The sequence below is a fragment of the Tursiops truncatus genome, chromosome 19, assembly GCF_011762595.2.
Source record: "Tursiops truncatus isolate mTurTru1 chromosome 19, mTurTru1.mat.Y, whole genome shotgun sequence".
Taxonomy (NCBI): domain Eukaryota; kingdom Metazoa; phylum Chordata; class Mammalia; order Artiodactyla; family Delphinidae; genus Tursiops; species Tursiops truncatus.
The window spans coordinates 45,116,829-45,143,601 of record NC_047052.1 but is presented as its reverse complement, the minus strand read 5'-3'; the positions used below and the strand labels follow the sequence as shown (position 1 = coordinate 45,143,601).

Genomic DNA, 26,773 nt, shown 5'->3' with positions numbered 1-26,773 from the left:
GCCCATCATGCTTAAAAAGTGAAATAAATGTAGAGCAAGAACAGAAAATAGCAGCATGCCCCCTGTGTTCTAAGGGCTACCTGCATTTCATGAAACTTGTTTCAGTTAAAAATAGTTGTGTGCGGGGCTTCCCTGGTGGCACAGTGGTTGAGAGTCCGCCTGCCGATGCAGGGGACACGGGTTCGTGCCCCGGTCCGGGAAGATCCCACATGCCGCGGAGCGGCTGGGCCCGTGAGCCATGGCCACTGAGCCTGCGCGTCCGGAGCCTGTTGCTCCGCAACGGGAGAGGCCACAACAGTGAGAGGCCCGCGTACCGCAAAAAAAAAAAAAAAAGAAAAAACTGTGTGAATGCACCTAATTTGAGCATAATAGCATGAATTGGAGGCAACCCAAATGTCCATCAGCAGGTGAACTGATAAACAAATTGTAGCGTATTCACACAATGGAATACTACTTAGCAAGAAAAAGAAATGAATTCTTGATACACATTACATGGATTAATGTCAAAAATGTTACAGTGTGCAAAAGAAGCAGGACAAATGAGCATATATTTTATATGAAACACTAGTTAGTGACTTATGGGATCTATGGTGACATAAAGCAGAAGGGCAGGGTGATTCCTGCAAAGAGCCAAAGGGAACTTTCTGGGAAATGGTCTATTGATTATGATAGTAGTTACATGGGTGTGTACAGCTTGTCAACTGTAATGCCTAAAAGGGGTACAAATTATTGCATGTCAATTATAGCTCTGTTAGTAAAGTTGACTTTTTATAACGTATGTGAATATATGCATGTACTGGGTTGCAATATAAAATATATTTCTTACCAGTGGGATGAGATCCAAAAAGTTTGAGAAAACCACCACATAACCTCAGTAAAGTTCAGGAAAATGGACCCAGTCTGGGGCCAAGAGATGTCAAGGCCAGGCCTCTAGAATCCAACACTGGCTAGCCAGGCAAGTCTGAGCCCAGTTTTCCTCTTATGAAAGCAGGAGGGCTGGCCCCCAGGGGCATCCAGAGATGACGCTTCCTGGCCTTAACCTTGGTCAGTGACTCCCACTCAGGCCTCGGTTTCCCTCAAAACTCCCAGGGAGATAAAGATAGGGCCCTACCTCAGAAGATAGGGCAGCAAGGATATAATTAGATGCCTCAGGAGGCTGAGGCCCTGGGCATGGGGTCTGACGTAGAGTGGCTGCTCAGGGGCTCAAGGCCATGGCCACGGTCTTATTAGGGCTTGGGAGGAGGGAAGAGCCCAACCCATGGTGTCTGCTAAGGGACTGGAGCCAGTGCAAGAGTCTAGGGTGAAGCTAGGCCTCCTCCCATGGCCGAATGTCCAGCTGTCCCTATCCTTCACTACCAGCCCCAGCTGTCCATTCCTCCCTCCCAGGAAACCAGAGCCGGCTCACCAGGGTCCTATTCTGGGGCCGGAATGCTGTGTCAGCATTTCCCAGGGCCTGGAGGGGGTGGGGAGGGGCTAGTGCAGGATCAGCGGACCTGGCCCAAAAGAGAGAATATCCCCTCCCATATTCACAGCCCCACACCCGGTAGAACCACTGGGAGGGAAAAGTGGGAAGGACTTCGGGATGGGCAGCCCCTCTCCCCATCCTCTCCCTGTCCCCTGCCCAGGCCCCAGAAAAGTGGACTATTCTGGGAGGGACACCTGTTGTTCCAATTCCCATCCCTGCCCCCCCCCCCCCCCCCCCCCGCCTGCCGAGGGTCAGAGATGCAGAGAGAGACAGAGTTGAAGACACAGTGAGAAACACAGAGGGCCTGAAGCCGAAGAACAAAGCCAGAGACAGAGACAGGGAGACAGAGATGGAAAGAGACAGAGACACAGACAACCCAAAGAGACAGATAGGGAGAGACAGATAGAGATAGATAGCAGCCATATCTGACCCTCCTCTCCAAAATCAAGTGGGGAAAGAAAGAAGACCCAGAAACAGGGGGACCCTCAGGAGACCCTCAAGGGCTGGGAGTTCAAAGGAGTTGTGTCCTTCAGCCCACCACAGCCCTCTTCCCAAGAATTTAAATAGGTCAGAGTCTGGAGCAAAAAGAGAATTAGGGCTAAGTGGGGGGGGGGGGGGGGGGGGGGGGAGGGGACAGCTAAATTAAGCTCAGGAATTAGAACCACCTTCCCCAAGTGCCTGCTTCCAGAGTGGTGGGAGGGGGTGCTCTCTCAGCGGCCCCCTTCTCTGGGACAAATCGCTAGCGTCAGAAGAGAGGGTGGAGGAGGGAGGATCCTCCTCCCCATTCTGTAGTCCCAGATTCTGCTAATTCTCTGACGAGAAAGATGGGGGAGACTAAGAGAGACAGAAACGGAGAAAGACGGAGTGACAGTCACCCAAAGGGACAGAGGAGAGACCCCAGAGTCTCAGAGACCACCAGCAATCAGGACAAAGACATCGGAGACAGAGAGACACTCAGACCAGAGAGATAGTCCCAGAGACTCCAACACAGAGATACGCACCGTCCGCAGAAACTGGACCTCATCCTCGCCCTCTCCTCCGTCACCCATGATGTCGAGGCCAGAGGTGCTGGGGCTGAGGTCGGTGGCTAAGAGGAGGGGGCCGAAGGCTGGACGGGTGGGCTGGGGGCGAGTTGGGGTCGGAGACCTCTGGGGACGACAGAGGCACCCGCGGCGTAGATGGAACTGCGTGGAGGACTCGTGTGCTGGACAGAGCTGGGAGGAGGTCCCCGCCCCCGGGTCCCCATTGGAGCAGGACGGCCAAGGCCACGCCCCTTTGACGGAGCCCCGCCCACAAACCCCAACCCTTGGCCAAAGGTGCGCTTGGGGTGGGCGGGCTTAGGGGGGTGTCTTTAAGGCATCTACCCTCTCTCCCCCTTCGCGATAAGGAAGGTGCCATCATTCTCCTATTTCACAGACAGCAAACTGAGGCTCTGAATGAGGAAGCCCCTGCTTGATGTCATACAGCAGAGAGGGGATGCGCACTAGGTCTCCTGGCTTTAAAAAGCACCATACACAGTGATTAAAAATATGGACTCTGAGACAGACTGGATCCAAATCCCTGTCTTGCCACTCCTTTGTGTGACCTTGAACAAGTCACTTCGCCTCTCTGTGCCTCAGTTTCCTCAACTGGTAAGGAGGATATTAATAGTACCTACCTCACAGGGCTGCTGCAAGGATTAAATTAGATTATTTGCAGCACTTAAAACTGTACCAATACAGATGCAGCCACTGTGGAAAACAGTATGGAAGTTTCTCAAAAAAACTAAAAATAGAACTACCATATGACCCAGCAATTCCACTCCTGGGTATGTATCCGGAAAAAAAAAAAAAAAAAAAAAAAACAATAATTCAAATAGATACATGCACCCAATATTCATAGCAGCATTATTTACAATTGCCAAGAGATGGAAGTATCCTAAATATCCATCAGCAGATGAATGTATAAAGAAGATGTGGTATATATATACAATGGAATACTACTCATAAAAAAAGAATGAAATTTTGCCCTTTGCAGCAACATGGATGGACTTGCAGGGCATTATGCTGAGTGAAATAAGTCAGACAGAGAAAGACAAATACTGTATGATATCACTTACATGTGGAATCTAAAAAATACAACAAACTAGAGAATATAACAGAAAAGAAGCAGATTCACAGAAATAGAGAACAAATTAGTAGTTACCAGTGGGGGTGGGGGGGTGGGGAAGGAGCCATAAAGGGGAGGGGGAGTGGGAGGTACAAACTACTGGGAGTAAGATAGGCTCAAGGACATGCTGTACAACACGGGGAATATAGCCAATATTTTGTAATAACTGAAAAGTAACCTTTAAAAATTGTATTTAAAAACTACCTATACAGGACTTCCCTGGTGGCGCAGTGGTTAAGAATCCGCCTGCCAATGCACGGGACACGGGTTCGATCCCTGGTCCAGGAAGATTCCACATGCCACGGAGCAACTAAGCCCGAGAGCCATAACAACTGAGCCTGCGCTCTAGAACCCGTGCTCCGCAACAAGAGAAGCCACCGCAATGAGAAGCCCGTGCACCGCAACGAAGAGTAGACCCCGCTCACCGCAACTAGAGAAAGCCTGCGTGGAGCAACAAAGGCCCAACGCAGCCCAAAATAAATAAATAATAATTTAAAAAACTACCTACACATAGAAAATGTTAAGTAAGTGTTGCTAGCATCATCATGGTCTTCGTCATCATCATCATTATTATAAAAACTTATGGGCTTCCCTGGTGGCACAGTGGTTGAGAATCTGCCTGCCAACGCAGGGGACACGGGTTCGAGCCCTGGTCCGGGAAGATCCCACATGGTGAGGAGTAACTGGGCCCGCGTTCCACAACTACTTAAGCTCACGTGCCTAGAGCCTGTGCTCTGCAACAAGAGAAGCCACCGCAATAAGAAGCCCGTGCACCACAACGAAGAGTGGCCCCTGCTCACTGCAACTAGAGAAAGCCCGCATGCAGCAACGAAGGCTCAACACAGCCAAAAATAAATAAATAAATAAGTTTATTAAAAAAAAAAAAAAAAAAACTTATGAGGCAGGAATAATAGGCATAGTATCTAATATCTACAGTCTTTTGCGTGCCTGTCACATTTCAGGCTCTGGGCTACGACCTTTTCACTGCACCTCATTAGTTCTCACAACAATCCTGCTCTTATTTACATTGTTTAGAGGAGAAAATAAAAATGTATGGTCCTTGCCACGCATGGTTTTAAGGACACGACCTGAATAAATGAGGTACAGCCGCCCCCCCCACCGATATCTGTGGGTTTTCCATTTGCAGATTCAACCAACTGCAGATCAAAAACAAATTTTTTTTAATTCCAGAAATTTCCAAAAAGCAAAACTTGAATTTGCCACAGGCCCGCAACTATTTCCATAGCATTTGCATTGTGTGTACAACTATTTCCATAGCATTTACATTGTATGTACAACTATTCCCATAGCATTTACATTGTAATAGGTATTATAAGTAATCTAAAGATGATGTAAATTTTACCAGAGGATGTGCGTAGGTTAATGCAAATACTACACCATTTTATATAAGGGACTTGAACATCCACAGATTTTGGTATCCAAGGGGGTCCTGGAACCAAACCCCTGTGGATGCTGAGGGATGACTGTAGTTCTCACAGTAATCTTGTGAAGTCAGTACTTGTATGGTGCCCATTTTCCGGATGAGGAAAGCTGAGCACAGAGAGGTGAAGTAACTTGCCCAAGGTCACACAGAGGCTGAGCCAGGGATTTGAACCCAGAGCCAAGGTTCTTAACCATTCCACTATACTGTCTCTATGTTTGCATAAAATCTCCCAGTTACAACAAAAAGCCACTTCACCAGGGCCAGGCTACACTCCCTCAGAATTGTAATCCTCTGTCTCCCCAGGGGCTGCCTGAGCCAATGAGGGTCACTAGCTGGGCCACCCTTATGCAGATGAGCACCCTGGGCTTTGTAAGTAAGGGAGCACTGAGAGGGGCAACCAGCTCCTTCCTGTTCCTGGCCACCTGGGGGGAGGGGGTGCTGGAAGAGGTTTGGGATCTGGGGAGATGGGGCAAAGGGCCTCTGCAGTTCCCTAAAACTGGCAGCTCTGGGGACTAGAGGCCCAACACAGGATGCCACACACACCTGGACCTCCTGCCAGGCAGGTAGCTTCATGCCTCTAGGCCTCAGTTTCCTCATCTGTCAACTAGACTAATTTAGGATATTCCCCACCTCTTGGGGTTGTGGAGAAGATTCCATGAGGAAACCAATTAGCACCTACCACATGGTAAGGGATTGATACAGGGATCTATTAAAATCATTATTGGGACCTCCCTGGTGCTCCAGTGGTTAGAATTCCACGCTTCCACTGCAGGGGGCACGGGTTCGATCCCTGGTTGGGGAGCTAAATTCCCACATGCTGCGCGGTGTGGCCAAAAGAAAAATTATTAACATGTAATGGTATCTAATAAGTTATACAAAACAATATCTTGCAGTTCAATAAAATTATACATAAAATGTTAAGGTATAATAGATTGCTATGTGTTACATAGTTAAATATTGATTTATTGATACAACTGTAATGGCACATATGTTTGTACCATATTATTAGATTATATAATGTGTAATTATATAATTAGATATTTAGGCTAATATAATTAAGTAACACAACTATAAGTGTATCTGTCATATACTATATAATGCACACTTGCATGTTAAATATGAAGTTTTCCCTCAGAGTTGTATATATAACAGAAAATTATTCTGTGTCATTGTGCATTACATCATAAGATATTAATAGCGTTTCCTTTTTCTGTCAGTCATCATTATGTGTTTTAGGACCTACCCATGTTGCTCTGTGGACACCTGGTCTGTGGCCGCGGGGGGTTTGCAGGTCTCCCTGGTGACTGTCCCCTTCTGTTTATTCCCCCTCCCGCCTGCGGAGGTGACACCCAGGCTGCCCCCACCTCCCCCAAAATAACATTGCAGTGAACTTCCTTGTATATGTCCCCACGTGGAACTGAGGGAGAAGGTCTTGGTATGAACACCCAGGAGCTAACCGTGGGGTCACAGCTCCACGCACACATTTAATTTGACTGCAGCGCCAAGCGGTCCTCAGGAGGGGCTGTCCCCTATCAGTACATAAGGGCTCCTCTGTCCCCAAGGCCCCAGCCTCCACTTGGCATTTTTCCAGCTTCTAATTTTTGCCAAATAGGATGACTCACTGTCGTTTCAATTTGCACTTCCCTGATCTCCTACCAATAATTTCTAGCACCTTCTCAGGTGCCTGTCTAGAGAGTTTGGAGTCTCCTCCTCACCCTCATCCTCTTTGCCCATTTTTCTATCAGAGCGGCTGTCTTTTTCTCTTGCTGACTTGCAGCTGTCCCTTTTCCATTCTAGATATTAATCTCTCCTTGATTTTAAACTTTCTCTTTTTTTGTTTTTTTTTGGCCACACCACGAGTCAGGCAGGATCTTAGTTCCCCGACCAGGGCTCAAACCCGCGCCCCCTGCAGTGGAAGCTCAGAGTCTTAACCACTGGCCTGCCAGAGAAGTCCCGATTTTACACACCTTAAATACTGTTTTTCCTCTCTGTCATCTGATATTTGTTCCATGGTGTCTCTTTAAAAGAAATCTTTATTTGGATGTTATCAAATGCATCCTGTTTCTGCCTCATGAGTTTTTGTGGTTTGCTTCAGCAGTCTTTTCCTTTGCGGTTGTTGGTGTTATTGTTGGTATTAACCATCCCCGAGGGCCATGAGGGCGGCACACGTTTATACCGGTGCCAGGGACCTTTGCCCGTCTCCCTCTCTGAGGCTTCTCTGAGTCCTGGGGGCCTGGAGACACTCTCCCACTATAAGCTGGTCTCAGCCAGGGCTGTTACATCACCTCTTGTAAGGCAGGTGCCGAGGAGATAGGCTGAGAGTCAGACAGACAGCACAACACAGAGAGCACTCTTGAGATCAAAGGAGACAGAAGAGAAAAGGCAGGTGGAGGAAAACATGGAGAGGGTCTGCAACCATACGGCATGGCATGGAATGGAAAAGCTAAAGAGAATGGGCTCTGTGCTTGTCTAAATGTTCTGGCCTGAAAAAAAAATCCATGGTGACTTCTTTCTGTGCAAAAATAGACTTCTAAAAGAGCTTTGGTTGAATGGACTCACTTACTAGGTTTGGCAGAATCATACTAAATACTGTGACCGTTAATCCACTCTCAGGTATCTACCCTACAGAAATGCACACCACAGTGTTCACCGCAAGTCAGGGGCTAGAATAACAGCAGCAGCATTATTCACAGCAGCCCCAAACTGGAAACAACTCAAATGTCCATCACAGGAAAATCAATCAATAAATCATGGACTAATCACATGATGGAAGACTATACAACAACCAAAGGAATGAGCTACAGCTAAATATAACATGGAAGCATCACAAAGACATGATGTTGAATGAAAGAAGCCAGGGACTTCCCTGGTGGTCCAGTGGCTAAGACTCCGCACTTCCAGTGCAGGGGGCCTGGGTTCGATCCCTGGTCAGGGAACTAGATCCCACATGCGTGTCGCAAACTAAGAGTTCGCATACTGCAATAAACGATCCTGCATGCCACCGCTAAAGATCCCGCACACCGCAACTGAGACCTGGCGCAGCCTAAATAAATAAATAAATATTTTTAAAAAAATGAAGCCAGATAGTTGTTTCCATTTATATACAGCTCAAAACCAGGCAAAACTACTCTGTTAGAAATCAGGTTACTGGTAACTTTTGGGAGATTGCACTGGGAAGGAACACAAGGGGGCTTATGGGGAATGGAAATGTTCTATTTCTTGATTTCTGTGAATGTCACAGGGGCATATTCTGTTTGTCACCATTCAACAGCCTAAACACTTACGATTTGACTCTTTTTTGTACTTCAATTTAAAAATGTGTCAAAAAAATATGTCAAGCATGACACATTTAGGTAAGCAAAAACAAGCATGCACACTCAAAAGAAAAGTCTGTGTTTCTATGAGCATGTGTCCATGTACTTAAAAGCAGAGCCAACAGATCAGATGAAACCCAATCATGTATGATATTGGTCACCCCTGCCTAACAGGGACAGTGGGATGGGGAGGGGACTCCCCAAGGGTTAACTTCCATCTGCAATGTTTTTATACTAAGATAACAGTCTTTAAGATTATGTGAGGACTTCCCTGGTGGCATAGTGGTTAAGAATCCACCTGCCAATGCAGGGGACACAGGTTCGATCCCTGGTCCAGGAAGATCCCACATGCCACGGAGCAAATAAGCCCGTGCGCCACAACTACTGAGCCTGCACTCTAGAGCCCCGCAACGAAGAGTAGCCCCCTCTTGCCGCCAGCTAGAGACAGCCCATGCGCAGCAATGAAGACCCCAACACAGCCAAAAAAAAAAAGTTTGTGTGAGAATTGAATGAGTTAATATGTTAAGAGCCCTTAGAACAGTGTGTAGTGTACAATAGGTGCTACATAAGGTTTTCTTACAATAAAAGGAATAAAGTGAAAATGTTTTCTGGGGTATAAATGGTATTATTAAAACTAAGCTAGAACTAAAAGAAACATAAGAAATATACAAAATATTATGTCTTGTGACTTTCCAATCAAACTGCTGTGCATTATTATACATGAATATGTCCTCATAGAAATATAGACTTTTCTTTTGAGTGTGTTTACATAAATGTGTCATATTAGGCATAGTTTTTTTTTAAAACTGCTCTTATTGAAGCTTGACAGTGACAGAACAGAGAATCACGCGTCTGGAGACCGAAAGATGGGGGAGATAGAGAGAGAGTCCGCTGGGTGATTGGGGGTGGGGGCCCGCAGCACCGGAAACCTCAGCCTGAAGGGATCCCCGTGTGGGGGGAGGAGGGACCTTTGGTCTCTCCCCAGCCTCTTCCTTCCCCCTGGCCTGGGGCTGGGTGGGGAGGGGCAGTTCCTCTTTCCTTCCCAAGCACCGAGGAGGCCCCAGCTCCCAAGGGGCTAAGAAGCTGGAGCATTGGTGAGGGGGGGAGGAGCTGAGCCACACTCTTAAAAGACCCCTTCCCCTCAAGGAAGCATGAACAGGAAAGACAGCAAGAGGTGAGGGGACCCTTCTCCAAGAGACCAGGAGCGCCCTACGCCCCTGGGTCTCGCTTGGGCTGCATGGGAAGTTTGGGGAGGTTCTAACCAGGGGCATAGGGTATCGGGCTACTCTCGGGGCAGCAGCAGGAGCAGGGGGCGCCAGGTGGAAAGATGCTTCAGGGAGTCCAGAGCCAGCTCAGGCTGGGGCTGTTTGCTTGGGTGTCTGTGTCTTATCCTTGCTCTTCTGGAATTTGAGCTGCTCTGATCCCATTCTCCCCGCGCCCTTCACGCCCCCATCCTAATTCTGTAGGCTGGGTGTCTTTGTCCTCCCTGGGGTCTTCTTGGCTGCCCCCAGAACTGGAAACTCCAGACTCCTGCAGGGCCCTGCCCCAGGGGAGGGGAGTGTGACGCAGGGCAAGGCGGCTCCCCGGCGGCGTCTTAAGCAACTCCTGGCTGCTCCAGACGCTGCAGGGGGCAGAGAGTCCGAAGGTAAGGGCTTAGCAGCTGGCTATACCAGCAGGTTCTGCCTTCCTGTCCTCACAGGGGCCATGGTGGCTGGGTCCATAGCCTAGGCAGCTCCTTCTGCCTCCCCCAGCATGTCTTTGATAGGCAAAGTGTCCCCTCCCTATAATCTCCAGGAGTTTACTGGTGGAGACCTGGCTGCCTCATTTTCTGGCTGTGTGACCTTAGGTAAGTCACTTACCCGCTCTGTGCCTCAGTTTCTTCTTCTGTCAATAGAATAATCATAGTCCCTTCTCAGAGGGACGCATGAGTCCCTCGATGGTACAGTCTAGACCTGTGGTTCTCAAGCTTGGGCACACATCAGGACCACCTGGAGGGCTTCTAAAACACAGGCTGCTGGCCCACCTTCAAGGTGTCTGATTCTGTAGGTCTGGGGTGGGGCCTAAGAATTTGTATTTCTCTCAAGTTCCCAGGTGATGCTGTTGGGATTGGTTGGGGACCATGTTTTGGGAACCCCTAAACTAGATAGATGCTCAACCCTCTGCCCGGTACACATCCAGTGCTCAGTAATGCCAGCTGTTACTCAACAACATTCAAAATGATTACCGAGCTTTTAGGATGCACCAGGGACATGGCCGTGCCCTTGTTATGGGGGGGTCTCCCGATTTCTGGTTTCACCCCCATTCCCCAGGCCTTGCTTCTAGTTTGCTCCATCACATTCTTTCTCTGCATCTCAAATTTAACTTTCTCACCTCTGGCCACTTAAGGGCCTAAGCAAACTAAATCCCTTAGTTAGCACTTTTGAAGAGCAAGGCATTGAATGTTCGTAATAAATTCTTGGGGAAGGTCTGAAGACGACCCTCATTTTTCACATGAGGAAACTGAGGTCCAAAGAAATTATGTGATTAACACAAAGTCTCACCAGCCAGCATAAATTTCTCCAGCCCAGTTCTGTCTGACTCTTGTGGAAGCCAAGGCCTTCTGCCTGGATTCTGCTCCCTCCTTCCTCCACCATCCCTGTCTCTCCATTACCCTCTTTCCCCAACTGGAACAGGAGCCTTGGGGAGGCACAGGGCAGAGGGAGGGTTATTTTTAAACTTTCCTTGAAGCTGCCTCAGCCCCAGGGACCGCACCCAGCTCTGAAGGGCTCTGGTGAGGCTACTTTGCACCTGTATCTTCTCTCCAGGTTCCAAATCTAGGGACCCAGGCTTGCAGCTAAGACTCCAGTCCCACCGAAAGGCTGGCTTGGGGGAGGGGTCTGTCACCTTAGTGGCGGTCAAGGTGGGGGAGGAGGGAGAGATGGAATCTCAGGGGTCTGCTTCTCTCATGAGGGCTGGGGGGAGGAGGGGGAGGTGTTGGAAAGCAAAGGGGAATTCTGAGGAGTATCCCTGAAGGCAGAACCTCCCATGATTCCCCCTGGGGAGGATAAGAATAATTCTGGGGGTCTTCTCCTATGATTCCCTGGGAGGTCAGGAGTAACCCATCTGCCAACAGGAAGTCTCTCCCATGATGTCTTGGGACCATACAGTCAAGGGGAATTGGGGGACAATGGCTGGAGGAGAGAGTTCTTATGATTCCTAGAGGGTCTTTAGTAGTCCTGGGGCCCTTCTCCCATGATTCGCTGGGGGCGGTGGTTCAGGGTAGTCCTAGGGTTCTCCCCCCTGATTCCCTGAAGAGGACAGGCGTGACCCTTGGGGTTTTCTTGTAGGAGAAGCCTCCCATGATCTGGACTACTCCTGGGGTTTTCTCCTATGGAACCACGGTAGGTCAAGACTAATGCTAGGACCTTGCCTTTAGGATGCCTTGGGGCTTTGGGGTCAAGAAGAATTCTGGGGGGTCTGCCTCAAGGAAGGGGCTCCCATGATTCCCTAGGGAATGTGTCCACAGGAAGTCCTACCAGGAATGCCCGGGGAAGACAGGGGGCCGGGGCCGGCCCCGACAGGCCCGCCGCCACAAGACGTGCCCCAGCCCCCGGGAAATCAGCAAGGTCATGGCTTCCATGGCTCTGGGTATGCTGAATGAGGGCGGCTGCAGCGAAGATGACCTGCTGGAGAAATGCATTCAGTCTTTCGGTGAGTGTCCCCTCCCTGGCCAGCCTCCCCAGTCCTGAGGTTGGGCCAAGCACCCACCTCTCTCTGGGCTCAACTTGAGGGGCATAAAATAGAGGCAGGCGTATGTGGAATGACTCTCAATCACTACAGTAGGAGTAAGAGAGACACCTACCTGCGCTTCTTTTTCCTGAGCCGCGGGGGGAGGGGTCTGATACTATTTCCATCTTCAGTATGACTTGCCAGGGACGGTGCTGGTCCATGCATGGTACAGACAAGGAAACTGGAGCACAAGGAGGCCGGCTTGTCTGCCCAAGTTCATACATGGAGTCACTGGTAGAGCTGGGGTTTGAACCAGGCTGTCCAACCGGCTCTGGAAGCTGTGCAGTCCATTGCCCAGGGGCCATTCTGACACAGTGTCCCCTTCTCCTGCCTTCAGACTCGGCTGGCAGCCTGCGCCGTGGGGACCACATTCTCAACATGGTACTTGCCATGCACAACTGGGTGCTGCCTTCTGCCCACCTTGCTGCCCGTCTGCTGACCTTATATCCTCCGGGGGCCATGAGCAGTGGGTGGAGGACGGAGGGTGGAGATGAGAGAGCCTGGTGGGGACGGGGTGAGCAGGCAGGTCTGAGATGCTGGATAACAGAACCTTGACTGGAACTTAAGTACCAGGAGGCCACAGGGAGCACACAGGAGCTGAGGAGGCTGCAGATCTGTCACCTGGTCAGGTAGGCCTGGGCCAAGACCTACACTCCCATGACCCAAGATCCTCACCCTACTGCCCCCCCCCAAAATAAACCACTTCCCAGAGACTACCCAGTCCTGCTCCTGCAAATCCCACTCTGAGAATCCCCTGGCTTGGTCCCTAAAGCCTCCCAGTTCTCTTCCTTAGAACCCTCACCTCTTAGAGACCCCTGACCAGATCCTATGGACCCTCTCCCAGCTGGTCCCCCAAGACGTCCAGCTCAGATTCCTAAAACCCCGACCTCCCATATACCCCAGCCTAGTTTCTAAGACCCCCCTCACCCTGTTCCCCCAAAATCTCACCCCTAGAGGCCCCCAACCTAGTTCCTGAGACCCATGCCCACTACCCTGCTTCCTAGCCATCCCACTTCCAAGAGATTGCCCAGTCCATCTGCCATAGATCCCTCAGCCTGTGTTAAGAGGCCCCCAGTCCTACTCCGAGATCCTCCCAGCCTGGTGCCTCTCTGAACCCTGGCCTTCCAGAGACCCCCTGCACACATTTAGACACGCCCCCAAGCCCAGCACCTAGAGATCCCCCAGCCCAAGAGACCCCTTTCAGAGACCTGCCTCACCCCCAGCCTCATTCCACCATCTCTAAACCACCCTCAGGTACTGGCTCACCCAACACCCTGAGACAGTGCATCAGGAGCCCCAGTTAGAAGAGGTTATAGGTCGCTTCTGGGCCACTGTGGAACAGGAGGGTAACGCAACCCAGCGGAGCCTGGGAGACTCCGCGAACCTGTGAGTCAGTCCCTTCCCCTTCCCTCCCAGCCCCACTCTGCCTTCTGCCTCCACACTCCCACACCGTCCACCCCAGCTCCTCCCCCTGCCTCTCTTTGCCCCCAGGCTGAGCCCTGGTGGCCCTGGCCCCCCTCCCCCCCTAAGCAGCCCAGGCCTGGGCAAAAAGCGCAAAGTGTCCTTGCTTTTCGACCACCTGGAGACCGAGGAGCTGGCAGAGCACCTCACTTACCTGGAGTTCCGGTCCTTCCAGGCTATCACGGTAAGGACGCCCACCTGGGGAGGGCTTGGGGTGGGCTGAGGCCTGGCTGGGGCCAGGCAGGACTGAGAGGACCCAAACTGTCAAACTTGGGTGCTAGAGGGTCCAGGAAAAGGAGTTAAGCTGGCTGAGCACAGAGCCCCGGGTTCAAATCCCATCAGCCCCTTCCTACCTGTGTAATTTTGAACTAGTTTCTCAACCTCTCTGGGACTCAGTTTTCTCATGTGTAAAAAGGAGGTCATACTATTTCATTGGCAGGTTGGGGAAATTAATATGTCCATTTAAAAATGCTCGTCACAGTGCCTGGCACATAGTAAGTGCTCAAAATATTTTATTAATTGTTCATTTATTTGAGAAGCATTTAAATTCACTGTGCCTCAGCCCGTTATCTGTAAAAGGGGGACTTAGCTCCTGCCTCATAGGATCAGCGCCTGGTCCAGAGTAAATGCTCTATAGTTGAACCATTTGAAATGGCCGTGTTTTGACATATTTAACCTACCCAAATTGTAATTTCAAATGCTTCAACCTATATATAAGCGTTTAGCTATTACCATCTTGCCATCATCGTTTTGAGGGTAGTTGGGGATCTGGTTCCTTAATGGGAAAATTTCCTGATTGTACACACACACACACACACACACACACAGTGCAGTGGATGTGGGTATGTAATGTTGACTCCTTGAGCAGAATAAATGGAAGTTAGTTTCGTGTCCTCTTCACCACCCTTCCCTTTGCTGACTATATACCAGTCAGGTATACAGTTAAGAGCAATAGACTGGGTTCCCTCCCTGACTCGGGCCTGTGTGACCCTGGGCAAATTACTTAGCCTCTCTGTGCCTCAATGACCTCATCTCTAAAATGGGAATAATATAGTATTCACTTCATAGACTTGTGAGGCTATGAGGAAGGGCTCAGAATAGTACCCAACTTTCTTTAAACATTTCTCCTCAGATGGGAGAGGGCCATGGTGACCTCAGGGACATATGATGGCCGGGCTAGGACGTCAGAGGTCGTGACTGCTTGGGGGATGGCGTGTGAGGGGCAGAGCCTGAGAGCGAGGGCCCACCCTGACACCTACCTCACCCCCAGCCCCAGGACCTGCGGGGCTACGTTTTGCAGGGCTCCGTGCGGGGCTGCCCGGCCCTGGAGGGATCCGTAGGTCTCAGCAACAGCGTGTCCCGCTGGGTGCAGGTCATGGTGCTGAGCCGCCCCGGGCCTGCACAGCGCGGGCAGGTGCTGGACAAGTTCATCCACGTGGCACAGGTGAGGTCCGCCCCGCCGCTCTGCCCACTTTCTGAGCACCTGCCCCGCGGGGCTCCCGGGCGGTGACGTCACCATATCGTGGCCCCTCCCGAACGCATCACGCCCCACCCTGCCCGCGGCCCCGCGGCCCCCGTCCTGTCGTTTTAACCCGGGACTGTGACGGCACTTCTTCCCTGGCCTTGATTTCACCACGTCCAACCCGCCCTGGCCCCACTCCTTGGTCCCAGACGTGGCAGTTGACGACGTTCCTCCTGACCCCGTCTCACAAGCCCAGTGCCCGAATATTCTATCCGCAGGGCAATGAAAGAGGAGACTCTTTCTTGCCCGCACCTTTGCGTCAAACTCTACCCCGTCCCTAGGCCCCAGCTGTCCCTTTAGGACAGTGACAGCATCCAACCCCATCACTTCAGGTCTCCCTTGGCCCGCCCTTTCTCTTCACCTTCCCCCCTTTCCCTTCCCCCCTCCCCTTCCCCCTCCTTTCCAGCTATGTTCCCTCCCTTCTGGAGAAAAGGGAAGCCCGCTTTCCCCCAGCGTGGCCACGCCCCTTTGCGTACTTCCTCGCAGACCACGCCCTGCCTCTGGCGTCTTCCATCTCCTTGCTTCCCCTGTCCCGCACGACAGACCAGGGTGTCCTGGCATCTACATGGGGTCTCCCCGGTCTGAGCGTCTTCCATTCCTCCCTGGCACCCAACAACCTTCTCCCCCAGCAACCTCCGCTCTTCAAACCTGAGAAAGGGGAGGGCTGACCCCACACCTGTCTCTTATATCTACCTGACCCCTCCGTATCACTCTGGACGATTTCACCTCTGCCTAGCTCCCAACTCCTGCCCAGAACCCAGGCCTTCTGGTCTCCCCTCACCTGGCTGGCTCCCAGTGCAGAGGCCGCCTAGTTGTCTGACACCCTAACGTCTGTCTGCATCCTCCACACCTGCCTGACACAGACCTGTTGAGTCCCCAAACCCGTCCAACACCCCATACTTGCCTGACTCCCCCCACTTTTTTTTTTGGCCATACCACGTGGCATGCGGGATAATAGTTCTCCCACCAGAGCTCCAGCTCACGCCCCGGCAGTGGAAGTACACGCTGAGTCCTAACCACTGGACCGCCAGGGAAGTCCCTGACTCCCCCCACTTCTCTCTGACCTAACATTAGTCTATCATCTGCCTGACCTCCGTGTGATGCCCACATACCTGCTTGTGGCCCACTCCTGCCTGACACATCTCACCTGTCTGATGCCTGCACTGGCCCATCCCCACACATGCCTGAGACCCCAACTCAATGGGGATGCTGTCATTTGAACCCCCAATTTGCCTGTCCTCCATGTGGTGCCCACCACTTCTGCATCACCCTCCCTTCCTAGAGGCTCCTCCAGCTGCAGAATTTCAACACGCTGATGGCAGTCACTGGGGGCCTGTGTCATAGCGCCATCTCCAGACTCAAGGACTCCCACACCCACCTGAGCCCTGACAGCACCAAGGTGAAGTCCCACTGCCCTCCCCAAAGTTCCAGTGGTCAATTATCCTGAACCCACACACTTTTCCCCAGCCCCCTCCGTCCCTTCCCAGGGGCCCTGGAGCCACCCAGAGACCTTTTGCTCCTCCAAATCCGACAGACCCCCAGGCTTTGTCCTCCTCTGTCATTCTTCCTCCCTCCTCATCCGTGGTGCTGACCTCTCTCTACTGTGTGTCTGGTCCTGAGCAGGACTGGAGGGAGGCAGATAAGAGACGCTAGCAGAGAACTTGCAGTCCAGGTGGGGAGTGAAATGATGCCCCCAGGGATGCCAACATTTGGGCCACCCATGGGAGGAGCATGGGTTGGGGGTGTCCCGAAAGTGTCTAAGGAGAGTGAGTCATTCATGAGTCTGGTGTGTGCCTGAGGTCAGGATGTGGCAGGATATTGGGCTGGAGATGCCGGGGCAGGGGGCGGGGGGAGATCCTGTTGAGCCTTTTGCAAGCTCAACTAAGGTGTCTGGGCTTTATCTAGAGGGCAGTGGGGAGCTAGGAAGCGTTTGGGAATGCTGAGAGCACCCATGATCAGATTTGGGTTTTTGAAAAATCACTCTAGCCTGGGGAATGGGAGACAGTGGGGCCTTTCTGAGATGGGGGCCCAAGTGGAAGAGCAGTCTGGGGAGATGCTGAAGCCAATGTGGGACATGGAGGGGCTTGGGGAGAGGTCCAAAATGCCATTGGGCCCCTTGGGGGTCCAGAGCCACACAGGACGCTGCTAGATACTCCCCTTCAAGGAGCTAGGGGAACAGAACTGGCCTCCCCGATTACATGCTGCTCCCCCCCCAAAAAAAACATGCCCCTCCCACACAGGCCCTGCTGGAGCTGACTGAGCTCCTCGCTGCCCACAACAACTACGCCTGTTACCGCCGCACCTGGGCTGGCTGCACCGGCTTCCGGCTGCCTGTACTGGGTGTGCATCTCAAGGATCTGGTGTCCCTGCACGAGGCACAGCCTGACAGGTTGCCTGACGGCCGCCTGCACCTACCCAAGCTCAACAGCCTCTACCTGCGGCTGCAGGAGCTGGCAGCCCTCCAGAGGCAACACCCCCCCTGCAGTGCCAAGGAGGACCTACTGCATCTGCTCACGGTGAGCTGCCCTGAGCTGCCCAGGCTGAGCTCTCAGGGGCTGCACCTGCGGGGTACTGAGATTTAGGGTCCTGGGTGGGTGAGGGTCAGGATAGAATAGTAGAATAGCACTGGAATGCATGGGCTTTGGAGCCAGAGCTTCTAGGGGTTTTTTTGTTTTTGTTTTTTTTCTGTGTGGTCTTGGGCAAGTCACTTAACCCCTCAGCCTCAGTTTCCTTAACTACAAAATGGGAATACAAATAGGACCTACTTCAGAGAGTGGTTGAAAAGAATCAGTAATATAATTCATATAAATATCATTCATATAATTCACATAAAGTACTTAAAATAGTATCTGGAACACAGTGAGCTCTATATAAGTAATGCGTTTTTCCCCCAGTTCCCCCAGCAACTCAAGTATCCATCGATCTGAGCTCCAGAATTGCTTCGGGCTTTTGCACTCCTGAACTCCAAGGTTCTGAGCTTCTCATGCCACTAGTCCAAAATTCCAAGCTTTAACATATCCAGGAATCTAAGCAAAAAGCTAATAACAGTTATTGACCACTTATTGTGTGCCAGGCACCACGTTTAACAGTCCCCAGAGAGCACTTCATTCCATCCTCACAACCCTACGAGGAGGGGACCCTTATTGTGCCCATTCTACAGACTGAGAAACTGAGACCCACAGAGGTGAGGTCACTTGCCCCCTGTCCCACAGCAGGCCAGCTTCAGAACATGTATCAACTATCACACTATGTCCTAAGACTGCAAGTGTGAGATTCTGGCTATATTTTATTTTACATAGACAGATAGATAGGTAGATAGATGATAGATAGATAATAGAGATAGAGAGGTAGAGATATATATATTTCATTCTGAAGAGCTATAAATTGAGAGACACTGGGATTCTGAGGACCAGGTAGTCTAAGATTGAAAAGCTGACTTTCAGATCCTAAGACAGGACCACCTGCAAATTGAAAATGTGGGGCTCCTTGTTTGAAATTATTAAGAATTTCAAGATGGTGACAGCAGGGCATTAAACGAAGTGGAGGCCCCTCTAAGTGTGAGGCCTGCCTGTGAAGCTGATCCTGCCCAGAATGATTGGTGCCTAAGCTGCTATGCTATGCTGACCCTAAGAGGCCATCAGCCCAAATATTTATTGAGCACCTGCTGTGAGCCAGGCACTACTTTAGGCACTTAGGCTCACAGCAGTGTGCAACATCAGAGAAAAATTGCTGTCTTGTGGGGCTGACTTCCTAGTGGGGGAGATAGCCAGTGAAAAAAGTAAATAAGTAAATCATATGGTCTTTTAGATAAAAAGTGCTATAGAGAAAATTAAAGCAGAAACAGGCATGCAAAGTGACAGGGGTTTGCAATTTTAAATAGGATCAAAAGAGCCTCGGTGACAAGATGGTGTTTCTGGTCTAGGGGACCAGCGGTGTGCAGAGCGAAGTGGGGCTCAGTGGGAGAGAGGACCATGGGGGTCCCAGGGAAGAGGGGCTTTGGAAAGAGGAGGAGATTGGGGGTCCAGGCAGGCATGGGCTGTAGGTAGGAGGACAGAGACAAGGAGGGTCCGTAACGCCCTGCCCATCCTCCAGCTTTCCCTGGATCTCTTCTACACGGAGGATGAGATCTATGAGCTTTCTTATGCCCGGGAGCCCCGCTGTCCCAAGAGTCTGGTGAGACCCCAGCCCTGACCTCTGACCTCCAGCCCAAGCCTCTGCAATGACTAACTGTGACCCTCTGGCCCTGCCCCAGCCACCCTCCCCCTTCCAGGTGCCCCTGGTGGTGCAGTGGGCCCCTGGCGTGACGCCCAAGCCCGACAGGGTCACGCTGGGTCGGCACGTGGAGCAGCTGGTGGAGGTGAGGAGGAGCCCTGGGCGGGAGGAGGGATCTAAGGCCCTGGGGCCTCTGACTCAGCCTGACTCTCCCCTTCCCACGCTCCTCCGAAGTCTGTGTTCAAGAACTATGACCCCGAAGGCCGAGGCACCATCTCTCAGGAGGACTTTGAGCGACTCTCAGGCAACTTCCCGTTCGCCTGCCACGGGCTTCACCCACCCCCCCGCCAGGGGTAGGTGCTCCCGACTCCTGGGTTCCCTTAAGACGAGGACCTGGGGTATCCAGGACTCCTGGGTCTGGGAGAAATGGGCCAGTCCTGCTGAAGCGCAGTCTCTCCCCCAGGAGTGGCTCCTTCAGCCGAGAGGAGCTGACAGGGTACCTGCTCCAGGCCAGCGCCATCTGCTCCAAGCTGGGCCTGACCTTCCTGCACACCTTCCAGGAGGTCACCTTCCGCAAGCCCACCTTCTGTGGCATCTGCAGCGGCTTCGTGAGCACTCCGCCCGCTGTCACCCTGAGGGACCCCTGGAGCGCCCTAACTCCTCACAGCCTGGGCTGGAAAAGCCAGGCCTGCCCTGGAGCGCTCACGGTCACCAAGCCCCGGATAATCCCCAAATTCCAGAAAAGCCTCTAGCCTCAAATAATCCCTATATTTCACAGCAACCCTAAACAATGGATATTCCCTACATCTTGGATAATTCTGAAGTCTAGATACTGCTCGATTCCCAGACAATCTCCATCCTGGATAACTGCCAAACCCTGGAGAATCTACAAACACGAGTAGATTATCTCCAAGCAGAATCAATCTCCAAGTCTCTAGACCCCAGACAATTCAAACCCTGGATAATTTCCAAATTCAGGGTATCCTCAAACTCTGTATAATGGACAAATCTCTCGATCTCAAACCAAGACCAATTCACAAACCTTGGATTACTTTCCGAATTTACTTTTTCATTCATTTTTTCATTCATAAATATATACTGGGCACCTGCTGTGTGCCCGGCACAGTTATAGGCTCTGGGTGGGTGGGAGCACAGGAGGAAACAGAACAGACACAATCCCTGCCCATAGAATTTATGCTTTATTAATTCCAAATTTTGTCCAATTCTCATATCACAGATGACTTTCCAAACCTGAGATAACCTCCTAATTCCTTTAGTCTCCCAGATCCCACATGAGCCTCTAGCCTTGAAAACTTCCAAAACCTGAATTGTTTCCTCCAGACAGACCCCAGCCCCACCCCAATCACAGCCCTCCTTCCCCTAGCCTAGGTAACCTATTCTGCTTTCTCTTCCCAGCTTTGGGGTGTCACCAAGCAAGGCTACCGCTGTCGGGGTGAGCGGGGCATGGGTAGGGGGAGGGAATCCAGGACCCGCGGGCTGGAAGAATAGAGGACACAGACTGGGCCTCTGGCACTAACCTCTGAATTTCCCCCAGACTGTGGGCTGTGTTGCCACAAACACTGCAGAGACCAAGTGAAGGTGGAGTGTAAGAAGAGGCCAGGGGCCAAGGGCGACGTGAGCCCCCCAGAAGCCCCTGTCCCACCCACACCAGTTCCCCATGCCGGCTGTGGTAAGACCCAGGGTGTAGCAGTCCTGGGAAGGGGGCCTGGTGGATGGATGGGGATTAACTCCAAGGTCCTGAGGTCTTTCCTACCGCACCCACATCCCTCCCGTCCACAACCCCACAAACAGGCTCCGAGGACAATCTCTCCTACACGCTATCCCTGGAACCTGAGACTCGGTGGCACGTTTGCCATGCCTGGACCCAGACAGAACCCTCACATCCCTCCTGGGAACCAGAGACGGTGAGGAGGAGCTGCCCCTACCCACAACTGGATACAGGGAGACCAGCCTATTTGCCTGGGGGAGCCCAGACAGATTTGGGGAAGCATAGGAAAGTTAAAATATGCAAAAGTCCTCAATTGCTTGGGTAGGAGGGCATAGATAGTGGTTAATTTTTAATGTTGATAGAAAAATAGGAATTACGGTATGTTGTGGGGAGGGGAAGGGGTAGCCACTAGTAGAAAAGAAAAGGGAGTTTAGGAAGAAAAAAAGAAAGACAACTATAAGATGGCTAGAATGAGGCCAAATATATCAGACACTAATGGTGGAATAAATGCCACGATTCAAAAGTGGGGACTCTCAGATTGAATCCAGAGGGGACATTCATCCATCCACTTTAACAAGTCCGGGTGAGGCTCTCCCCCTGCAGTGAACCGTCTCCTGGACATCGTACACTTCCCACATCACCCAGTGTCTTCCTCCTTCCAGGTCCCTCTGCCAGCGACGGCCCCATCACCCACCCAGTCCTCCAAGCTGAGTTCCTAGACGTTGCCTTGGTCTGCTCTCTCCCCACTCCCTCCACCAGAGTCAGTCTCGAGTCCTATTATTCGGCCTCCAGGCCTCCAGCAGAACCCCCCAAAGGCATCGCCTCCTTCCCATCCACACTGCCTTTGTTGAAGCATCCGTCATCTCTTACTCTGAAAGAAAGTTACTTTCTTCTTTTGCATCAGAGTGGCTATTAATCGTACTCCCTTTTCTTGCATTTAATATCTGTGCAGCTCTGTGTTGGATACATTTAAACCTAGGCATCATCTCGCCACCTCCTTAACTCTCCATTTTACAGATGAGGAAACAGGCTCAGTGAAGTTAAACTGCTCACCCAAGGTGGCAGAACTCCTAAGTGCTGGAGACAGGACTCACACCAGGTTTGCCTGCCTCTAAAATGGAAGCTACTGACCAATATGCTACACTGATGTCAGCATGGGTCAGGAGGGGGATGGTACAGGGTGGGTAAAGTTCCGAACTCTGGAGTTCCAGAGATGGGAGAGAAGGCCAGAGAAAGGGTGGAACAGGGAGGTAGCCTGTGAACACCTGAGTCCAATCACATCCCTCCTCTGCTCAGAGCCCTCCCATGGCTTCATCTCACTCAGGGGAAAAGCCAGCGTTCTCACTGTGGCCCACCCCTCATGGTCTGCCCCCATCACCTCTCCCACCTCCCCTCTCACCACTCACCCCCTCACTCATCCTGCTTCAGCTACACTGGCCTCCGATGGTCCCTGATCATGCCCCAAAATACTCCTACCTCAGGGCCTTTGCACTGGACACTCCCTCTGTCAGGAAGGGAAGGCTCTTCCCCAGAGGTCCACATGGCTCCCTCTTTGGGACTTAGCTCAAGTACCCACCTTCTCAGAGAGGCCTCCCCTGATCATGCATAAAGTTGCAATCCCGCCATGGTCCCAATCCTGCCTTCTTGCTTTATTTCTCTCCAAAGCCCTTTCCCCATCTGACAAACTAAACTTTCTCGTCTGCCCTTCCTCACCAGAAAGGTCAGCTCCGGGAGACCAGCGGTTATTATTATCTGTAACCCCAATGCCTAGCACATGGCTGGCACATGGTGGGCACCTGACAGATGTTTGCCCGATGCCTGCATGTCTCCTCCCCCATGCCCACTGGGAGGGAAAGATGTTGCTGAAGAGCAAAGGGCTTTAAAGGTCAGAGCAGCAGGGGCCTGTTCAGACCCAGGGGACAGAGACCCCCTACCTTTCCTCAAACCTGAGCACCCCTGACCTGGCCCCCACAGAGATAGGTCCTAGGGCTGTCATAAATTAAATTTAGGACTTCCCTGGTGGCGCATTGGTTAAGAATCCGCCTGCCAATGCAGGGGACACAGGTTCGATCCCTGGTCTGGGAAGATCCCACAGGCCGCGGGAGCAACTAAGCCTGTGTGCCACAACTACTGAGCCTGCACTCTAGAGCCCACGAGCCACAACTACTGGGCCCGAGTGCCACAACTACTGAAGCCCATGCACCTAGAGCCCATGCTCTGCAATAAGAGAAGCCACCGCAGTGAGAAGGCCACGCGCAGCAACGGAGACCTAACACAGACAAAAATAAATAAATAAATTTTTAAAAATTAATTAATTGAATTTATTTTCCAGAGAACATGGTCCTTGGTGTTGAATGGTAGATGTGGGGAGGACATTTGGGACCTGAGGAACAGGGGATATGGGGCTGGGGTGCCAGGTGCCAAGAGAAACCCTCACAGTGACTCCTCAGAGATTATCAATGTCAGCACCTCATGAAGGACCCCTCCTCCAACCACCAGTCCCCCTTTACTTCTTCTTCTTGCGGCCCCAGCACTGGCGGCCTGCCTTCCGCCCGCCTCTGTCCTCTCTTCTGCTCTGCCAGCTGGGCATGGGAGCCTCCAGCTCATTTGGGCGGCCCCCCCGGTCTGGAACGCTGCCCATAAGCACCTGAGAGGTGATTAGACTTGAGTTGCAGAGAAGAAAAATATCTTGGACAAGGGGGCTAGAGAGCCAAGAGAACAGCATGAGGTTGAAAAAGGAAGGGCAGATGCTGGGACTTCCTTGGTGGTCCAGTGGTTAACACTCCTTACTCCCAATGCAGGCTAAATACGTAATCATTTGAACAGAGGGTAGCTTTGCTTTAAAAATGGTTAAAACCCAATGCAGCGGACAGGGTGAGTGGTGGGAGAGGATTCTAAGCCAAAGCAGGAGAGGTGGGCAGGGCCTCAGTAAATAGGTAGACTTTGTTCTGAAGGCACTGGGGAGCCATAGAAGTGTTTTGAGCTAGGGAGGGACATGGTCAGATGTTTGAGTTAGAAACATCCTTCTAACTGCCATGTGGAGGGGGCAGATTAGAGGTCGTGAGTCCAGAGGCCAGGAACCCAAGGAGAAGGCGAGAGCAGGAGCCCAGGCAGAAGAGGACAAGGTTTGTACAAGCAAAGGCTAAAAGGCCAGTTTGAAGGCCAAGGATGCTGGGGCCCTTCCCCATCCCCAGGTGTTCACCTTGTGGATAGCACAGCAGGTCCCTCGGCGGGCAGTCTTGCTGGTGGCTGGGACAAGGCGTGACAGGTCAGCTCGAGCAGCCAGGACGTGTGCAATGGAGACATCCGATTCTGGGGTCAGAGCCTCTCGAATTGGGATCAGCACTGCCTTCATGGCCTCTCCTTGGGCCTAGTGAGTAGGGGTAGACATGGAGAACGTGCCCACGAGACCTCCCCAGATGGGATCTGTAATCTTGAAAGCATCTCTTCCTGTCTCGGGGCCTCACTTCCCACATCTTTTTTTCTTTTTTAATATTTCATTATGTTTCTTGTTTGGTTGCTTTATCGAAGTATAGTTGATTTACAATGTTGTGCACTTCCCACATCTTTTAGTAAGGAGTATTGCTCTAAATACACTCCCAGATCAGACCAGGGAATTCCCTGAGATTCCAGACCCCCAAACCTCACAAGATTCTAAAATGTCCTGGGCCTCAGAACCAGCAAGACCCCCAAACCTCACAAGATTCTAAAATGTCCCTGGCCCTCATGTCTCCTCCCTGCAGCTGCAGCCTTCACAACTGCTCCTGCCTTGGTCTTCTGCCCACACCTCTGCCCGATCACTCCAGTGGAAAGCAGATGTTGTGAGGTCCAGGCGCTTGAGGAGGAGGCAGCGGCGGCAGCAGTACTGATCTCGCAGGCTTTGGTGCAGAGACTCCAATGCTTCCTGGGGGAAAAGGTCTCAGTCATGCCAGGGGCCCCCCTCACTCCCATCTCTGTTCACATACATACAGCCATACACGGCCTTACCCATCTAGGTGCATCCAGCGGGTAGCTGAGGAGAGGCTTTAGGGACCCTGCGGGCAGGGAAGGCAGCAGCTCTGCGATCTGATGAGAGAAGAAGGAGGCTGGGGTTGACTGGGCAGAAATCGGATAGACTCCTCCGTGGACCCCAGTTCCCCACGACCCGGAGGACCCCGACCACAGAACCAAGAATGGCAGTCACAGTTCTAGGAAACATCCGTGGCTGTGCACTCCTCCCAGAGCCACTTTTGAAGAGGGGGCTGTCCCCCCTACGAGGAGAGTGAGGTGAGCCGGGTGCGGAGGGGGCTCCAGCCCTCTACCTTGGCATGCAAGTCTCGAAGCAGCTGGCTGGCTGGGGTCCCCGGCATGGGTCTAGGCAGCCCCAGCGCTTGGAGAGTAAGGACCATTTCCTGGACCAAGCCAGATCCCTCCTCTGCTCCCTCCACACCGGACTGCTCAGGGCTGGGATCCAGACGGGACTGCAGGCGGAGGAGGCGAGCAGCCTGGACCTCCGAGCAGAGAAAGCCTAAAAGTAGGGGAAAGGAGCAGTGCAATCAAGGAGGGCTGCCACCCCACCTACCGGGGTCAAAAAGTTCAAGCGGCTTCAAAACCTCCCGCCTCCTAGTTCCGCCCACCTAGAATCCTGCTTCTACCTCCAGAATAAGCCCCACTCACTTCGAGACCCAGCTCCCTCTGCAGATTTTCAAACCCTGCCCACTTCGGAACCTCCTGTCCCGCTCCGTCTAACCCAACCCACGTGAGCTTCAAAACCCACCATCAAAATACTAACCCCGCCCATCGCAGAGCTCTTAGCCTAGCCCAGGGTTCGGACCCCACCCACCTCCGTCCGGCCCTCTTGCTGGTCTCAAAATTCTGACCACGCCCCTTCGGGATCCCGGCTCCCCCTCAACGCGCAGAGCCCGCCCCCCTCGAGGCTGTAGCCTCGCCCACTTCCGCATCCCGGCCAGCCCCCCGCTCACGCAGCAGGCGCAGGCGCACGCCGGGCTCCCGCAGCGAGGCCCCGCAGTTCCCGCCGCAGAGCTTGCGGTCTGGGCAGTGCAACTCCCACAACAGGCCGGCCAACTGTCGCAGGAATTCCTCCTCGGGAACAGAACCTGCGGGAGGCGGGAGATGTCAGGGCGTGGCGGCGCCACCCATGGCTCCGACATTCCCAGCCTCCCGCTCCCTGCGTACCGTCGCCGGCGCTCAGCGCCTCCGTGCCCTCCTCTCGCTGCCGCTCCAGGGCACCCAGAGTCGCCAGCTCCACCGCCAGCCGCGCGCACAGAGCCCTGAAGTCTGGGCACGAGGTTCCCAGCGACGCCGCCCCCGAAAAACCCTCATACCTGCGGCGCGGCCGAGGCAGCGGGAGGGGGTGGGGGAGGTTAGTAGGAATTTCTGAGGGCAAACCTGCCCCTTCCTGCACCCCCAGCCACAGCCCGCTCCCCTTACCCCAGCGCCAGCAGGTCCCGGGCCACCGCGGCCCACTCCCGCTCCTCCGCCTCCGCCCCCTCCATAAAACTGTAGCCCCTTCGCCCGGCGCGCGCTCCCCCTGCCGGTCGGTGGGAAGCTCCGCCCCAGGAGTGGCGTGCGCCCCCACCCCCCGTAACTGACCAATCAGCCTCTTCTTGCTAAGGGCCTTCGTCATTTCAATTGGTGCAGAAGGAGGCAGAACCCGCCCCCGGGCTCGCCTCCAGAGCCGAGCAGTAGAGCACCGCCCTTCGGGTAAGCA

General features: G+C 52.6%; 3 protein-coding genes across 12 annotated transcripts in view; 1 reads left to right on the top strand and 2 right to left on the bottom strand.

Moving 5' to 3' along the window:
- RYR1 (ryanodine receptor 1) overlaps nucleotides 1-2,911 on the bottom strand; it is an 85,729-nt gene extending 82,818 nt beyond the window's left edge. The window contains exon 1 of the mRNA XM_073796818.1: nucleotides 2,467-2,911. Within this exon, the coding sequence (XP_073652919.1) occupies nucleotides 2,467-2,514 (48 nt within the window). The 5' untranslated portion in view covers nucleotides 2,515-2,911. The remainder of the gene's footprint in view (nucleotides 1-2,466) is intronic.
- A 6,497-nt stretch (nucleotides 2,912-9,408) lies between these two features.
- Nucleotides 9,409-21,963, top strand: RASGRP4 (RAS guanyl releasing protein 4). Of its 9 annotated transcripts, none has more exons than XM_033844810.2 (19): nucleotides 9,409-9,545; nucleotides 10,166-10,217; nucleotides 11,698-11,751; nucleotides 11,862-12,061; nucleotides 12,477-12,582; nucleotides 12,706-12,768; nucleotides 13,394-13,525; nucleotides 13,673-13,784; nucleotides 14,871-15,044; nucleotides 16,405-16,521; nucleotides 17,363-17,638; nucleotides 19,215-19,295; nucleotides 19,375-19,479; nucleotides 19,569-19,687; nucleotides 19,798-19,942; nucleotides 20,751-20,787; nucleotides 20,890-21,024; nucleotides 21,147-21,259; nucleotides 21,726-21,963. In XM_033844810.2, the coding sequence occupies exons 3-19, from the start codon at nucleotides 11,741-11,743 to the stop codon at nucleotides 21,780-21,782; spliced, it is 1,983 nt and encodes a 660-aa protein (XP_033700701.1). In that variant the 5' UTR covers nucleotides 9,409-9,545; nucleotides 10,166-10,217; nucleotides 11,698-11,740; the 3' UTR covers nucleotides 21,783-21,963. The 9 variants fall into 9 exon arrangements, with proteins under 9 accessions (XP_033700701.1, XP_033700703.1, XP_033700698.1 ...); XM_033844807.2 differs by having other exon boundaries at nucleotides 9,410-9,545; nucleotides 11,877-12,061; nucleotides 13,631-13,784; XM_033844803.2 differs by having other exon boundaries at nucleotides 9,410-9,545; nucleotides 13,631-13,784.
- Nucleotides 21,964-23,356: 1,393 nt separating this feature from the next.
- FAM98C (family with sequence similarity 98 member C) lies at nucleotides 23,357-26,637 on the bottom strand. 2 transcript variants are annotated; one of them, XM_033844595.2, is made up of 8 exons: nucleotides 26,494-26,637; nucleotides 26,239-26,387; nucleotides 26,025-26,159; nucleotides 25,365-25,570; nucleotides 25,051-25,128; nucleotides 24,851-24,967; nucleotides 24,266-24,433; nucleotides 23,357-23,710 (listed from the first exon to the last, which is right to left on the bottom strand). In XM_033844595.2, the coding sequence occupies exons 1-8, from the start codon at nucleotides 26,556-26,558 to the stop codon at nucleotides 23,570-23,572; spliced, it is 1,059 nt and encodes a 352-aa protein (XP_033700486.1). In that variant the 5' UTR covers nucleotides 26,559-26,637; the 3' UTR covers nucleotides 23,357-23,569. The 2 variants fall into 2 exon arrangements, with proteins under 2 accessions (XP_033700486.1, XP_073651924.1); XM_073795823.1 differs by lacking the exon at nucleotides 26,025-26,159 and having other exon boundaries at nucleotides 26,494-26,612.
- Between the last annotated feature and the right edge of the window lie 136 nt (nucleotides 26,638-26,773).

Coding starts and splice junctions, on each gene's coding strand:
- RASGRP4 (XM_033844803.2), top strand. Junction 16,522..17,362: donor TGAGCCCTGACAGCACCAAG/GTGAAGTCCCAC, acceptor CCTCCCACACAG/GCCCTGCTGGAGCTGACTGA. Junction 19,688..19,797: donor CACCCACCCCCCCGCCAGGG/GTAGGTGCTCCC, acceptor TCTCTCCCCCAG/GAGTGGCTCCTTCAGCCGAG.
- FAM98C (XM_033844595.2), bottom strand. CDS start 26,558: ATGGAGGGGGCGGAGGCGGAGGAGCGGGAGTGGGCCGCGGTGGCCCGG. Junction 25,129..25,364: donor TTCGAGACTTGCATGCCAAG/GTAGAGGGCTGG, acceptor TTCTCTCATCAG/ATCGCAGAGCTGCTGCCTTC. Junction 24,968..25,050: donor CGCTGGATGCACCTAGATGG/GTAAGGCCGTGT, acceptor CTTTTCCCCCAG/GAAGCATTGGAGTCTCTGCA.